This window comes from Fringilla coelebs, assembly GCF_963513975.1.
Source record: "Fringilla coelebs genome assembly, chromosome: 3".
In the NCBI taxonomy this organism is placed as follows: domain Eukaryota; kingdom Metazoa; phylum Chordata; class Aves; order Passeriformes; family Fringillidae; genus Fringilla; species Fringilla coelebs.
The window spans coordinates 88,793,820-88,808,153 of NC_140030.1; the positions used below are offsets into that span (position 1 = coordinate 88,793,820).

General features: G+C 38.0%; 1 protein-coding gene across 1 annotated transcript in view; it reads right to left on the reverse strand.

Annotated features, from left to right (window-relative positions):
- CAMKMT (calmodulin-lysine N-methyltransferase) overlaps positions 1-14,334 on the reverse strand; it is a 213,643-nt gene that overhangs the window by 198,629 nt on the left and 680 nt on the right. The window contains exons 2-3 of the mRNA XM_084201793.1: positions 9,226-9,392; positions 389-453 (exon numbers count right to left, since the gene is read on the reverse strand). Coding sequence (XP_084057919.1) covers positions 389-453; positions 9,226-9,392 — 232 coding nt within the window. The remainder of the gene's footprint in view (positions 1-388; positions 454-9,225; positions 9,393-14,334) is intronic.

The following is a 14,334-nucleotide window of genomic DNA, read 5'->3' on the forward strand; positions in this document are numbered from 1 at the left end:
TCTCTGGTTCAAGTTTGTTCTCTCCAAGATAGAAGTACCCCTGATTGCTTCTTATGTTCCTGCACTGCTGTTCCTCACAGAGCCACTGCTGGCCCCTGGCCAACACAAATCAATGGTCTAAACGAATGTTTTATCCACTCTAGTCCAGTTGCCCTAATGTTCCCACCGTAGCCACAAGCAAAAATAACCTGCACTGGGAGAACTTAAGGGTGTATCCAACACAAACAATGGTGCTACACAAAACTGTAATGCTATGGTAACCCTGACCACAGTAATGGAGTTTCCCAGCTAAATTAAATGGTTATTGAGGGCTCATACAGAATGTTTTATATTGCTGCAGTTAGACTTTTATCAACATAGTACTGTACTTAAATAAACAGTGACTTACAGACATTCCCCGTGTTGTCAAAACTTGTAAGAACATCTTTAACATTTAAGAGGCCATTGTGAAATCTGGAAAAAAAACAAAAAAAGCAACTTTACTGATACATAAACCATTTAAAAAACCCCATCTTCAAAAAAGAGATTTACTGTATGTATTCACTTCTCACCACCCCCTTTCACAGTGGAGCAGCAAATAGGTACTACTGTAGCCACCAGGGGGAAAACAAGGGGACAACCACCAGTCTTCAAATCCCAACAGTGAAATTCATGAATCAGGAGGATTGTGTTTCTCAGAAACTACTATCAGGAGGAAAGCATTACCAAGGAGCATCAATTTTTATTTGGTTGTAGAAGCTACATAGAGGAAAGGAGGAACTTTGGTAAATCAATTTATTTGAAAGGGAAAAATCCATAAAGTATTTTTGAGCAGCAGCTATATGCACATTCCTATTTTCTTCCACAAAATCAAGAATACTTAATTAAGTTAATGCTAATTAATGTGTTCAGTGAACTGCATTTTTTTTGGTTTTACATTTGCATAACCCACGTGAAATAAACATTCAAAAGTGGGGATAATAAATTAATTATCTAAATTTCATACACCAAGTGCAAATTTTAGAATGCAATGAGCAAAACACTGACAGCAGCAGAAAGAATAAGCACCAAAACTGAATAAAAATTTACCTAAGATTTGCCTTCAAATGTGCAGTAGTACACACATAAAAAAGCATCTAATATTGTTTTAAATATTCCAAACTAATCTAAGCCCAAAATGAACAAACTATTAGTCTCACACTTTACAACAATCAGATAACACAGCTGTTTCACAAATGCATTTAAGAAAATCTAGAAGGAATTCAGCAAGGCAGCAAAATATGAAAATATAGGGGTTTAATACTGTTTCAAATATAGCTTCTAAGGCTGTTTGGGACCACACTAATTTGAAATACTAAAAAAAAATGCAATAGAATTTTAGCACCTACAAAATTAGTTCTCATTCTCTCAGCTGTTATTTCCTGAAGAAAGACTGCTGTAAGAATGGGGAAAAAAAATCAATCATTTTGCAAACATGAAATTGCATATTTATTGTGAAAAACCCACTACTTATAGCTTCTGATAAGCATAAGCATTAAATAAAGAAACATTAACAAGTTATATTTTGAGAAGCACCAAACAGCAACTAATTCTTAAAAAAGAAAATCAAATGGAAATCAAATTAACAAACTGAACTGAGCTCATCAGAAGCCACAAAGAAACATATGAGAGATGTTACAAAAGATTCAACTGGACATGAGCACTCTTCTCCCAGGTACACAAGACCAAACCAAAATTACATGCCTTCTCTGCAGAGCAAGTCTACAAGAATGCTGATGGATCATAGGGATTTTTAATGTACTTCTTTTTTGTAAGTTTGTTTTCCATCAAATTGGACAGCCAGTGAAACAGAGCTGGTGCAAGGGAAGTAACAAGAAAGGAGATAGGTTTGGCAGTTCTACCAGCCACAGAGCTGCCCTTTAAACTCTTCCCCCCTGACTCCTCAGAACCCTATAAACTCTGTAACTCTGCATATGCCTGGGGCTGTTGGGGGCTCTCACACAACTGTGAATGTCTCATCTCTAAATGAATGCAAATAGATGGTGGGAGATGCTGAGGAAGTAAAGAAATATTTTAATCTCTGTTGGCATGCAGGGTAGTCTTGGGATAACATGTTTTGGTTTCTTCCCCTCCACCACTCCCCCCCCCCCAATTTCTTTATGTACATAGTTTATATCTAAAGGAGATTTATCATTTAGATCATTTATCTCCAAGTGAAACAAAAAAAAGGATAAAAATTTAGTAGTCTAGTACAAGTAGTTAACAGAATGAAGAAAAAAAAAAATAGAAGTAAGTGAAGTGTCCTGGTCTAGAAAAGAAAACAATTTATATACTTCAGGGTCAAAAGGTAGGCAATCACAAAAAGGAGAAATTATAAAACCACCACAATAGCCAAAACTGCTTAAAATTTGTGGAATCCAAAAACTGAGGAATTGAGCACAATCTCTTCCAGCAGACAAGTTTGAGGACTGAGGAAAGAAACATGCCAACAGCTGATCTACTTGGGAAAGGGACAGCTCAGGAAAACACACTTCCAAACAGCAATAGCCATGCTTCTCCATTTGGAGATCTGTACCTGTGGAGCCTGCAGACAAACTGCACCAGGTATTTCCCAACTCTTCCATCACAGGCCTTACCCACAGACTTAAAGTTACATGCACCTGTAAACACAGGTGTTCTCTAACCCCAAATTCTGCCATAAATAGTGTGCTACTCAGTCCTGCACCTAAAAAACAGAGCCTGTAGTTTAGGATCCACTGCCCTGCACACACATCCTCAGCAGTTCTGTAACAGCTGCTGCTTCACTGTCCCATCCCATTAGCTGTTCCTCCATCAGCAAAGCCAGAGAAAACTGCCAAGATACAGCACATCTTGTTTCCATGAGCACTTGTCACCATCACAGCTTTCCACAGTGCAGCTGACAGAGTCTTAAGTGTATGTGCACTGAATTATCAAAGTCAAGGAAAGGAACCACAGAAGCTTGGGATTAAACCCCAATCCTTCAATTCCCATAAATTTCCACAAGTATCTCAAAATACAGAAGAACATTAGTATACAGTGCTTTAGAACATGTCATGGATGTCATTCAGTTCAAAGAAGTTCAAAGCTCTGATTGCTGAGATCAACAAAGTACTTCCAAGAAGCACAGGTAAGCATCATGGAAAATGTGAATTTCAAGCTGGCGTGGTTAATCTGATTCAGTGTTCTTATTATAAGTCTCCAAGGAACAACAGGCAAAAATTTCTATGGCTGCGGCAGTGAGTAATAGAAGACAAATCTATGAACAATAAACTAATTCAACTCATGCTTCTCCCGATACAAAGCAAAGCAGAATTCCTTACTCTGAGCTACAAATAAATCAACTTCGGATGAAGTCACAGAGAGTGAGATCAACCTTTAAATATATTCATGTTCCTTCCTCTCCAATTCAGGCAACACAAGTGGCAGACTTTTCCATGTATATAAAAATAGCTAGGGATAGTACAAAAAAATCCTTCAGTAGGTCCTTATTAAAGCATGCTTTTCATCAACCATAATGAAACAAAAGTAAGTTCCTTCTTTCCTTTTATATTATTCTTAAACTGAGTGATGAAAAATAACACAAGTAAGTATGTGCCTATATTAACTTTAAAAACCTACAAAATCTAAGATGGAATACATTTCCACATAATATGAGAAGGGAAAAAACCAAACACATCACCATAAACTATTAACCTATGTACAAATTAAAAGTATATTTGTGAAAAATGAAAGATGGGATAATGATAAAAAATTACTTTTAAGGGTACTTCACCAAAAAAGCTTGTTTTATACCACCATCAATTGTCACTGTGGTCCACTATAAACCTCAGAGTTATCTGCAAACTTTGCTACCTATCAGATGCTCTTTCTGGGCCAGAGTACAGCAAAAAAAGTGAACTCTTCTTTCACTCCAGTTCTAGATCCCACCTTAATATGGCAAGAAACTGAAACAAAGCTTTTTTGACTTAATTCTTTTTTACAAATACACACATCTTGGGCAATATGATGGAACAGCCATTGCTAGCTCAGTGAATAAAAGAAGTACATTGCTAAATCACTTTTCATCTCTTTCCTCCATTTCCATCTCCTGGGGCCAACCCTTTATGCTGCTAAATTCACACATTGTCTCTTAGCATACAATAAATGGAAGCAAGTTTGTCATATCCACATAAATTGTCCATAAGAAGTAAGCAATATTCATTGAAATGCGTTTCCCTTCATGTTTTTAATCTCTACCCCTAAAATAAAAAGCCATTAAAAACTGAAAATGTTATTAGAAGAAATATCCAAGAAAACAGCCAATGGAATTCAGTCCTATACCATCTTCTAACACACAGCTTGCCACAAACAAGTGGTGTCTCTGCATGCCCCTCATTTCTAAACCACAGGTTTAGAATCATCTAATAATTTCTGTCATATTTTTATCTATGGGTTCATTCATATTCAGAATAAAGGCATGACATCTTGCAAAGTACATTTAACGCCTTTTACAAAGATTTAACCCTTCCTGTAACCTGGTGACATTGTTCCTTTCAGTTCTGCACTTTAGTATTTGAAACAGCAAATGACTGATCAATGGAAAATATTCTACCACAGAAATAACTTATTTTTGCACTGTTTTCTTAAAATGAGCCTACAATTTAAAAGCAAATCCATATCCTGAAATAGAAAACTTGAAGATATTGATTGCTCCTTTTTAAACTCAAATAAAAGAACAATTTTCCTATCTAAAAGGCAGGCACCATCTCCACAGTGAGAAACTGCATCTTTATGATCTATAATCACTTCATTGCTAAAACTATTCATACAAAATTCAAATTTAAAAGCACATTCCTGATGAAGAATACAAGGATTTAGAAAGGCAGTATTAAATAAATAGTTTTAATAGTTCTATTTACTTACTATATATCTTCCTATCCCGAAGAAAAAAAATTATGCATGTGCTGAACATGTGTTAACAGCAAAGTGAAGTACTGCCACAGTTAAGTAGAACTTGAAAAAACTAACGAACACACCTGAAAATTCTATAAATAAAAACACAGTGGTGCTGTCTATGTCAAGCTGGAGTGCTTGTAGCTCCCCCTGGGGATGAATGAGGAGCCAAGAAAGAGCTCATGGGTCAGGATTGAAGGGAGGGCAGGGACTGGTGACATTATAGTGGGGGTTTGCTACAGGGACACCAAGCAGATGGAACCCTCTACAGAGAGGGAGAAGACCAGCCTCTCATTCCCAAGCCCTGGTCTCCATGGGGACCTTCAACCACCCCCATAGCTGTTGGAGGGTATAAACAACACACCAGGGCATAAAAAATCCAGGAGGTTCCTGAATTGCTTCTCTTTTCAAGAGGAGCTGACAAAGAGAAGTACTATGCTGGACCTTTTCTTTCCAACAGGGAGGGGCTGATGAGAAATGTGAATCTCCAAGGAAGCCTTGGCAGCCAGGACCATGAAATGGTAGACTTTGAGATCCTTAGGGCAGTGAGAAGGGTGCACAACAAGCTTGCCACTCTGGACTTCTGGAGAGCAGACTTTGGCCTCTTCAGGGATCTGTTTGGTAGAATTCCATAGGATAAAGACCTGGAGAGAAGAGGGGCCCAAGAAAGCTGGCTAATATCCAAGGATCACCTCTGGAATGGTGCATCCTGAACAAGAGGAAGTCAGATAAGAAAACCAGGAGGCCTATGTGGATGAACAAGATGCTCTTGGACAAATTCAAACACCAAAAAGAAACCTACAGAGTGTGGAAGCAAAGTCAATTATCATGTGAGAAATACACAGAAATTGTCTGAGCATCCAGGGTTTAGGTCAGGAAAGATAAAGCTCAATTAACATCACCAAGACAAAGATGCAGTATGTAGGAACATCAAATACAATACAAATCCAGATGAGACTACACTAAGCAAATGAGGTTTTGGATTCTAACAAAAGTAATTTCATTTTGACACACCTTTCACTGCTAACAAAACCCCACACTCATCAGACACTCCTTTTGATATCCCAGAGCTACTGTGAAGCACCTTAGTACCTAAACAAACCTTGAGACCACATTCCATCATGTATTATGAATTTACATTTCATTAAGCACACTGGAGATCACTGTTTAACCAGAAGAGTTATGGAGATTTCTAAAATGAGTCAATGATATCTCACTTCAAGGATTTAGTCAAAACAGCACCTAAATTCAGCTTAAATTTTTGAAGCTGAAAATTGCCTTATACTGGGGCTTCTGACTTTCTGCTTTGGAAGATATGTTATTAAGAATGATGCAAAAAAATATAAACTAGTGACAGAAAAATATGGCATAAGTTCTTCTTTCTGAGATATGAATCAGCCTGAATTTAGTTAGAGAAACAGCAAAACCAACAAACTTGAGAAAAGCACACACATGACAGGTAGTTCCTACAAAAGCTTTTCTTTTCCTGACAAACTGGTCCCAAGCCCCTCTAGAGCAGCAATTCCAGCTAGGTCATAGCATATCTGAATATACAATTTTATCAGTTTTGACAGCCCTTGAACTGATACAGCTTGACCTTTATACTCTTTGCCAAAAGCCACTAACAACCTTATGAACTTTCTTAAGTATTTAGTCTCGTCAAGATATTAGCTGACAACCCTTTTAACATTGAACATATGCAATGAGCTTTTCCAAGAAGATGTTAATGCATAAGGAAAACAAATGTAGATGAAAATTCCAAAGCACTTTTGTCAAGATTTTAGAGAGGTCATAGCAACATTTTTTTTCCTAACAAAAAGGTATTAAAAGGTTTTCCTATTCAAGCATGCTGTTCTGGATTTACCTGACTGAAGTTATTGTTAATATTATGCTCTTGTTAACTTGCTAAATTGTTTCTGATGTTAAATATTATTATAAATAAAATTTTGCCAGTGGACAGAAAAGCCAAGGGAAGGCTGTCAGACGTACTGAGAATGCTTAAGTTTCCAACACACGATCAGTTTCCAAAGATCCAGGAATGCTTACTCCAAGATTTTTTATCTTTTAGATATGTAAGTTTCAGCAAGAAGAACTGTTGCTTTGTTATGTATGTTAAACTGTTATGCTGATCCTCTAAATTACTGCTTTTGCAAAAACAGGGAAGAAACTTTATTTAACACTGACTCATGGTAAAGTCAATTTTGTTGCAGTCTATTTATACCTTGTTCCTAGCAAAAACCACAGTATTTTCTCCTTCCCTTCTTCACCTCCTGCAATACTCTGAAATAGTAAGTATACTCTATGTATTGTCACTGCTTCAGTGCGGAGGAGACATTTTAATATAGAAGTGTGTAAGACTAAGCAAGTTCTGATCATTATTCCTAAAATGATCAGTGATTATTATTTTTAGAGGTCACTGAATATATTTTGCAAAGGAACAAATGCAGGGAAAACATAAAATAAAAATCCCCATCAGAAGACAATGTCCATATTCTCCTCAATATTCAGTTTTGGAAATTGGTGTGAGCCTCCTCCAGAAAAGAACCTATACATTTCCACTGAACAAGATTAAAGAAACACAATAAAATAAAACATAAATAAACATTCTTGTTCAAAGTCTATAGTTGAGCTGTGTCTTATTATCAATGAAACTACTATTAGGCAAATAATACCAAATAAAATGATGGCATAGAAAGTGGTGGAAACAGAAGCACACAAATGCCAGAGCAGGATCAGTCTGACATTCCCTGGCTTCTGTACTGCCAGCACAGGTGAACCTTAGCTCATCTCCTACCCTGAAACTTCAGAACAATTAAATCAAGTGACAGCGAGCATTGCAAGCCATGACAGTGAAATAAAGGAGTTCAGGGCTGCATTGTAAGGGATTGCAAGCTTGTCCAGCCCAAATTCTACCTAAACACCTTGTGCTTCCTATCCCCAGTGTGCCTCTGAAGACCTAGAACCAAGGAACAGGGACACTACACAAAGGCATTATGTAGACTGTCAGTGTTCAAATTAATCCACAGCATTCACTGGTGGTGGTTTACAGGAAACGTCTATACATGAAAAACACTGCACCTACTTCTATTACTAATAGCAGTTTTCCAGTGAAAAAGTTTCCTTTTGAACCCTTTTAACATCACTGAGTGTAAGCCTGGAAAATGGAAAATTAGGACTTTATAAAGCTCTAAAGAATTTTTTTCTTGACTTTACATCCAGACGCAAATTTAAAATGATCTGCCTGGAGTGTTGTGGGGTTCCTTTGGTTTGGTTTGGTTTTTTCTCATTGGTTCATTTTAAAACCTTGCAAAAATGTTGCAGTTTAATGATGGTCACTTTTTTGTGTTGAATCTTAATTCCCAAGCTTGACTTCAATTTAAAGTCTCAGGTAAACAAAAATGCACTTTTTGATTTGGGCTCTCCAGAACATCTTCCACTGTGGAGACAATGCAAAATCTTGCACCTTCAGAGATCTAATTAGATGCTGCAGAACAAGTATCAATGCAGGGATTTTTAAGTTACTGTTGCAAACTTCCTGAGGGAAAACCAAGTATGGTAGATACAAAACTGAACCTGGAAAAGAAGACCAAAGCAACAGAAAAGAAAAACAGAAACAAAACCCCACAAACACAGTAATGAATGAGAGTTATAAACAAAACTATTGAGAATTCACTGAAATTCCTTCAGAGGGTTTTTTGGAGAGGAAGTAAGCTTTCTGTTGCTCTGTTTGTGTGTGCATGGACTTTCTAATTGTCAATTTCTTTAATAAAAATGATCTGCCCTAATATAAAATTGCTTCATTAAGTATATATTATTTTGTAGGAATTTGGCTGCCAAATTATCATTGAGTTTTTAAAAAAGCACTAAGAAGGAAACTGAATAAAATATAGATAATTACCAAAAACCTTTGAGAACGTTATTAATAACATCATGTCACAAAAAATTTTAAGACCGTAAATAACTGTGTTCAGGTTTTTTTATATCCTATGTATAGCTGAAGAATTTCAGAAAGCTGTTAAAGAATAACAGAAAGCTGTTAAAATATAAAATACATGCTCATATTTGCATTCTGCTTTAGCTACAAGCATCAGTACTCTCAGTCAAGCTCTGCCACTTCAGTGAAATGTACCAGAAAGAAGAGTCAGAAGAGCTGCTTACTGTAACAACTAAAAATAACATTTACCAGTTTATTTGTAAACTATGCCCTAGTTACACAAAACACTGAAGAATGACTAATGAGTTTTATATTTGAGGCCCATTCAAGATCTTATTTAAAATTTAAATTGTGGTTACCTTAAGGAGATACTGTACTTGGGATAAAAGATGCTTCTATACTGAACCCAGGTCCCAGTTTCCTCTTCTGCATTCTGGTCTTCTATTGAAAAGAGATTGAATGATGCAAACCTTCTGACAGATACTTGCTGGAGATGCGCATCTTTCAAGTGCTTTTTCCTCAGAACCTTTGAAATGAAGAACAAATTAAACATTAACACTAAAACAAGAAAAGAGCAAACCCATGCCTTTTGGAGTGAAGAGGGATACCATAATGGATATGCTACCAGCTAGTAGTTATGAATAACAAAGTCAAACCTGAACAAAATACAGTGGTATTGATGGTAGGAGTCAAGAGAATGAGTTATGAATTATGCCTCAATAACTAAAGTAAATGTACTGTGTTCAGAAGTACACAAAGTTGCCTTTTTAACTCAAGCTTCAGCAAACCCATGCAAAAATTAGAGGGCCAAACTGGGTTCTTCCCATCCTTTCATTTTACCAAGTTTCACAGCCTAAGCAGTGCCCTCCCCAAGCAATTTCTGTGCCACTCCCTGTCCCTATAGAGGGGGAAAAAGGTCAACAACAACAACAACAAAGGCATCTGTTGTAGAATTAAAATGACAAACCCAAAACTTGATCTTCAGGTGCCAGAGTGCTGTGTGCTCCCCTGACAGATTCCTTCCTAGCCAAGAAGTCTTCTGCTGCACACTTGCAGAGATGCTGCCAAAGTTCCCTAAGTTGAGGAAATTGCTTCCTATCCCCAGCCCCAGATTTCAGACAGCACAACTCTATATCCCCCAACCAGGCCCTCATAAGGGAACTGACACACGAGCCAGACTTCAGGTGAGCCCCAAAACACTCTGAGAGCACCAAGTTCAGTGCTAAGAGACTGAAGAATTCAAGGCAGTGACAGAGACAGAATGTCATCTGCATTTCTTAAATGATTAAAATACTTGTTCAGGAAAGTGAAAATGTGGGCTCCCTGTCCTGCCTAGTCTGCTGCACTCAGCCATCTTCAGGGAGTGAGGTATCAACCCCTCTGTGCAAGAGAACCCAGCACTCAGCTGCTTGAGCTATGCCATTGCTCAGAAGACAGCCAGCAATTCCCTACCAGACAATAAAATTTATTTCTAGGGGCAGTGATGCGGAAGGAAAGGTGTCCTAGATTTAACTTCTTTCTCCTAACATTGGAGAGAATATATAAATAATTGCCATTGCATTTTTTTAAATTAAGGCGCATATACAGTCCCCAGTAATGGATTAAAAACAACAACAACAAAAAAAAAAAAACAACAAAAAAAAAAAAAAACCAAAAAAACCAGAGCAGAAAATAAACCCATGCCTATAAATTGATAGGGGTACAAGGAAGAGCTCCATTGAGTAGGACTGCACTGCAATTTACAAATTTTTGTCACTTGGAGATAAGTCAAATGAGAAACAGCTCTCCAGAATTATGAAACTTGAAATAGCAGCTTTGCATACAGGATGTGTACAAAAAAAAAAAAAGCCCAAAAAACGGGTCAGTGATTTTTTTGCTGTACCCAACCTGTGTTAACATGCTTTAACTGAAAATGTACTCACATTTAAAAGCCTTACAGTTTGGGGCCATGACCTATTATTTTGCAGGATATTTGGAAGTACTTCATATGTGAGCAGAACAATTGTATTTGCTACACTTTTGGTACTTAACAGCAGGTCTGAGACATCAGGCTTACTGCTTTTGGAGCTATTTTCATTGGCAGGTCTCATCATGTGAGAGGCATTTTCCATGAAGTATTAAAAATGTCTGGGTGCTGTCCATGCTACTTTGTAACATGTAAGAAAAATACACACACGAAGAAAAATGCAAAACTATCAAAGCAGGAGAACAAAATTAAAAGACCAGAAAAATTAAGACCTTCATGTAATAGCTGTGTGCCTGAAAGCAAAATGGACTATCTTGACAACTAAAGAAAACCAGCAAGACCTACTGCTCAGAAAAGTGGGTTGTTTGGGGACTTCTTTAAAGCAATAGCAAGCCATTACTAACAGAAAAAAAAAATACAGTGGCAACAACACTTTTCTATTTTCAGTTTTTGTTGTACAGAGACATCTTATAGCCACTCTGTAAAACTCTGTAACTCTCTGGGTTAGCAGAAAATTTCATGAGCATTTGAATACTCAAAAGAACATTTCTACCACAGCCTCAAACAAAAATCAAGTGGTCTAATATCTGAAAATTACAACAACAGGTCAAATATTTTAAACCCTACGTATAACTGAGAAAATAACACAAATGGAGAATATGTTACATCATTTATATCTAACTCCATATTTTTACATATGGATCAAAGGGGGGTGTTTCTCAAGTCTGTTCCTAAAAGGACCACAGTTGTGTTAAATAGGGCACAAAGATTAATTGCTGGTACAGAATAACCTACTGATAAAAACAAAAGGTGACAAACCTATCTTAACTCATCACCAAAAATGTTCTACAAAGATTCCGGCAAAATATTACCACAGATCTCAATTTCAATGCCCTTGTTATTTAATCACAGTATTAGTACCATGTTTAGGACTTCCTATAAAACCTAAAACTGGTTGATAACTCTTAAAAGAAAAAACCTCACCAAAAAGGAATCTCCCACAAACAACATGGGAAAAGACAGTCACCTGAAATTCTCTGTACTTGTATATCCTTGTGTTAGGCCTAGTTGCACTAAGAGCCAAATTCAGTAACAGCTTATGGTCTACAAACCTCTGCCAGTTCTCTGGCAGTGACTGCAACATGGTATTTTGTACATGCAAGAAAGTTTCTATACAAGCAACTACAACATAACCTGTAACTGCACTCTAAATATCATACAGAGGACTATAGTATTTATTTTTACAAATAATTTATTTACCAAATTGTTTTATCCAACCGTAAATAATTTACAAACTCAAGACTAACAGAAACATGGAAAAAAGATCTGAAGCACAGGCACCCTATACAGAGAGAAGAGCAGAAAGAGATGAAAATTTGTTTCAGAACTGCTTCTCTTCAGGAAAAAAAGTGTCACTGACCTGTCTTCATTTTAGCTTTTATTTTTCAATTCTGGAAGTTAAAGTACGTTAGCAGATGACAACATAATCTCAGGCATGTGGTGTGGCTCTTGGGGATGGCCCTGTGCAGGGCCAGGAACTGAACTTGATGATCCTTGTGCCTCCTTTCCTGCTCAGAATAATCTGTGATTCTGAGGCTTGTGAGAAGAGCAAGAGGAAGGTAACAGGCAGGATAAACAAAAAGCTTACAGATTTCATGAAAATTTCCCTAGGGAGCAAATGTGCATACAGGAAGGAACCTAAAGCATGCCTAATGCAGTAACTTCCCTGCTGAAAACTACTGACTGGAGAATGCCTTCAGCCACAGAGACTGAAACAGCTCAAAACACAGCCTTAGAGAACTTATCCAGTCATTTACAAATGCACAATAAATGGGTAACTTCCCTCGGCATTTTTTTAAATGCAAAAAATACTTTTCTTGATTCTGACAGACTAAGTTTAAAAATATTGTCAAACTTCAAACTCAGTACATACATAAAACATTTCATTGATAAAGAGCACACAGGTAATTATGCAAACCCCTGGTTCTTTAGGCTAGCTTCATAGGATACCTCATAAAAGGGCTTTTTTTTCTTAATTAAATCAGCGAGCATGCACTCAAGCATCCTTACCATAGTAAATCAATTTGTGTGTGCACTGAATGAAAGCAAATTCAAGATATAAACACACCACAGAACTGATTTCATGTAAGGCGTTATTATAAGCAGTATGAAAAGTGCTTTTAAAAGCACTGTAAGAAACACTTTGACAGTGCTCCTTTAAAAATGGATTTAAAGGGAGGTTGATACTTTCTTGCAATCCATAGATAGATCTGAGCACCACTGTAGCAAAGAGCACAGAACTGATTTTTACTTCAGATGTACCAGTAGGATTAAATTGATCCTTGCTCATTGTACCATATAAAAATCAACAGAAAAGCTAAAGAACATGGAAAAACCAAGAGAATCTGCAGAGGTAAAGGTCACAGATACATGTAGTATGAGGAAAAAAGAGAAGCCTTCCCCCCAAATATCTACATGTGCTCTTCCACAACTCCACTCTATTGTTAAGAAAAACTTATGATTTTAAGAGACAGGAACATGCCAAAGGCAGCCTATGTTGAGAAGAAATAACAGCTAGTACAGCCACAGAGTGCACAGCTTACATAGGCTGCTAGAACAGAAACCTACAAAGACAAACCTGATATTCCTACCAGTAACTTTGACATTTCCTGCTTTGGAGTATAATAAAACAGAAGTTGGTCCTGCTGAAGAGGACCAGCAAGTTTCAAAACCAAAAGCACACACGAAGTGCAATATTGATGTCCCCAGGCCTCCCACTGTGACCCAGCTGCAGGCAGGTGCCCCTTCCAACCCAGCTGCCACCACTGACTCAGTGCCACCCCTCCACCCTCTCAGAGACAGCTGTCCATAGGCAGCTCCAGATGGCCTCTGCACAGAAACAAACACTCAAGTGAGGGCTGTAAATTTCACATCCCATAACAAAAACAGTCAATGAAACAGACTAGAATTTTTAAGCCTTTATGCCTACACTCATCTGCAGAGGAATCCTTTCCAACCTTGCACTGCTCCAAAAGGGTCTAAAATAGCGTGGAAGGCTGCAGCTGAGGATCTGCTGTTTACCACACCACAGGTGTCACCACTCGCTCCTTCTTCCTCCTCACCTTCCTCCACGCACAGCCTCTCAGCAAAATGCAGTTTTCACTGCCAGGTGAGCAAGGTCTCGCCCCAGCTCCCCACCAAAGGCAGTCTGCGGGGTAGGGAGCAAAGAGCAGGCATGAGGTGGCAGCCACGACAACCAGCCCCAGTGGCACCGATGGAAGGTGTCAAACCATGGCCTGAAAATCCCAAGGCGCCCTCGGGCAGTGGGGGTGCCGGCGGGATGCTGGTCCTCCTCCCTTAACACAGGCCATGGACAGTTTTGGGGATCTAGTGAAGGCACACTTTAGAAACATAAAAGCACAGAACAAGCTGAGTTGGAAGGGACACATCAGGACCATCGAGTCCAACTCCTGGCTCTGCACGGGACAGTGCAAGAGTCACA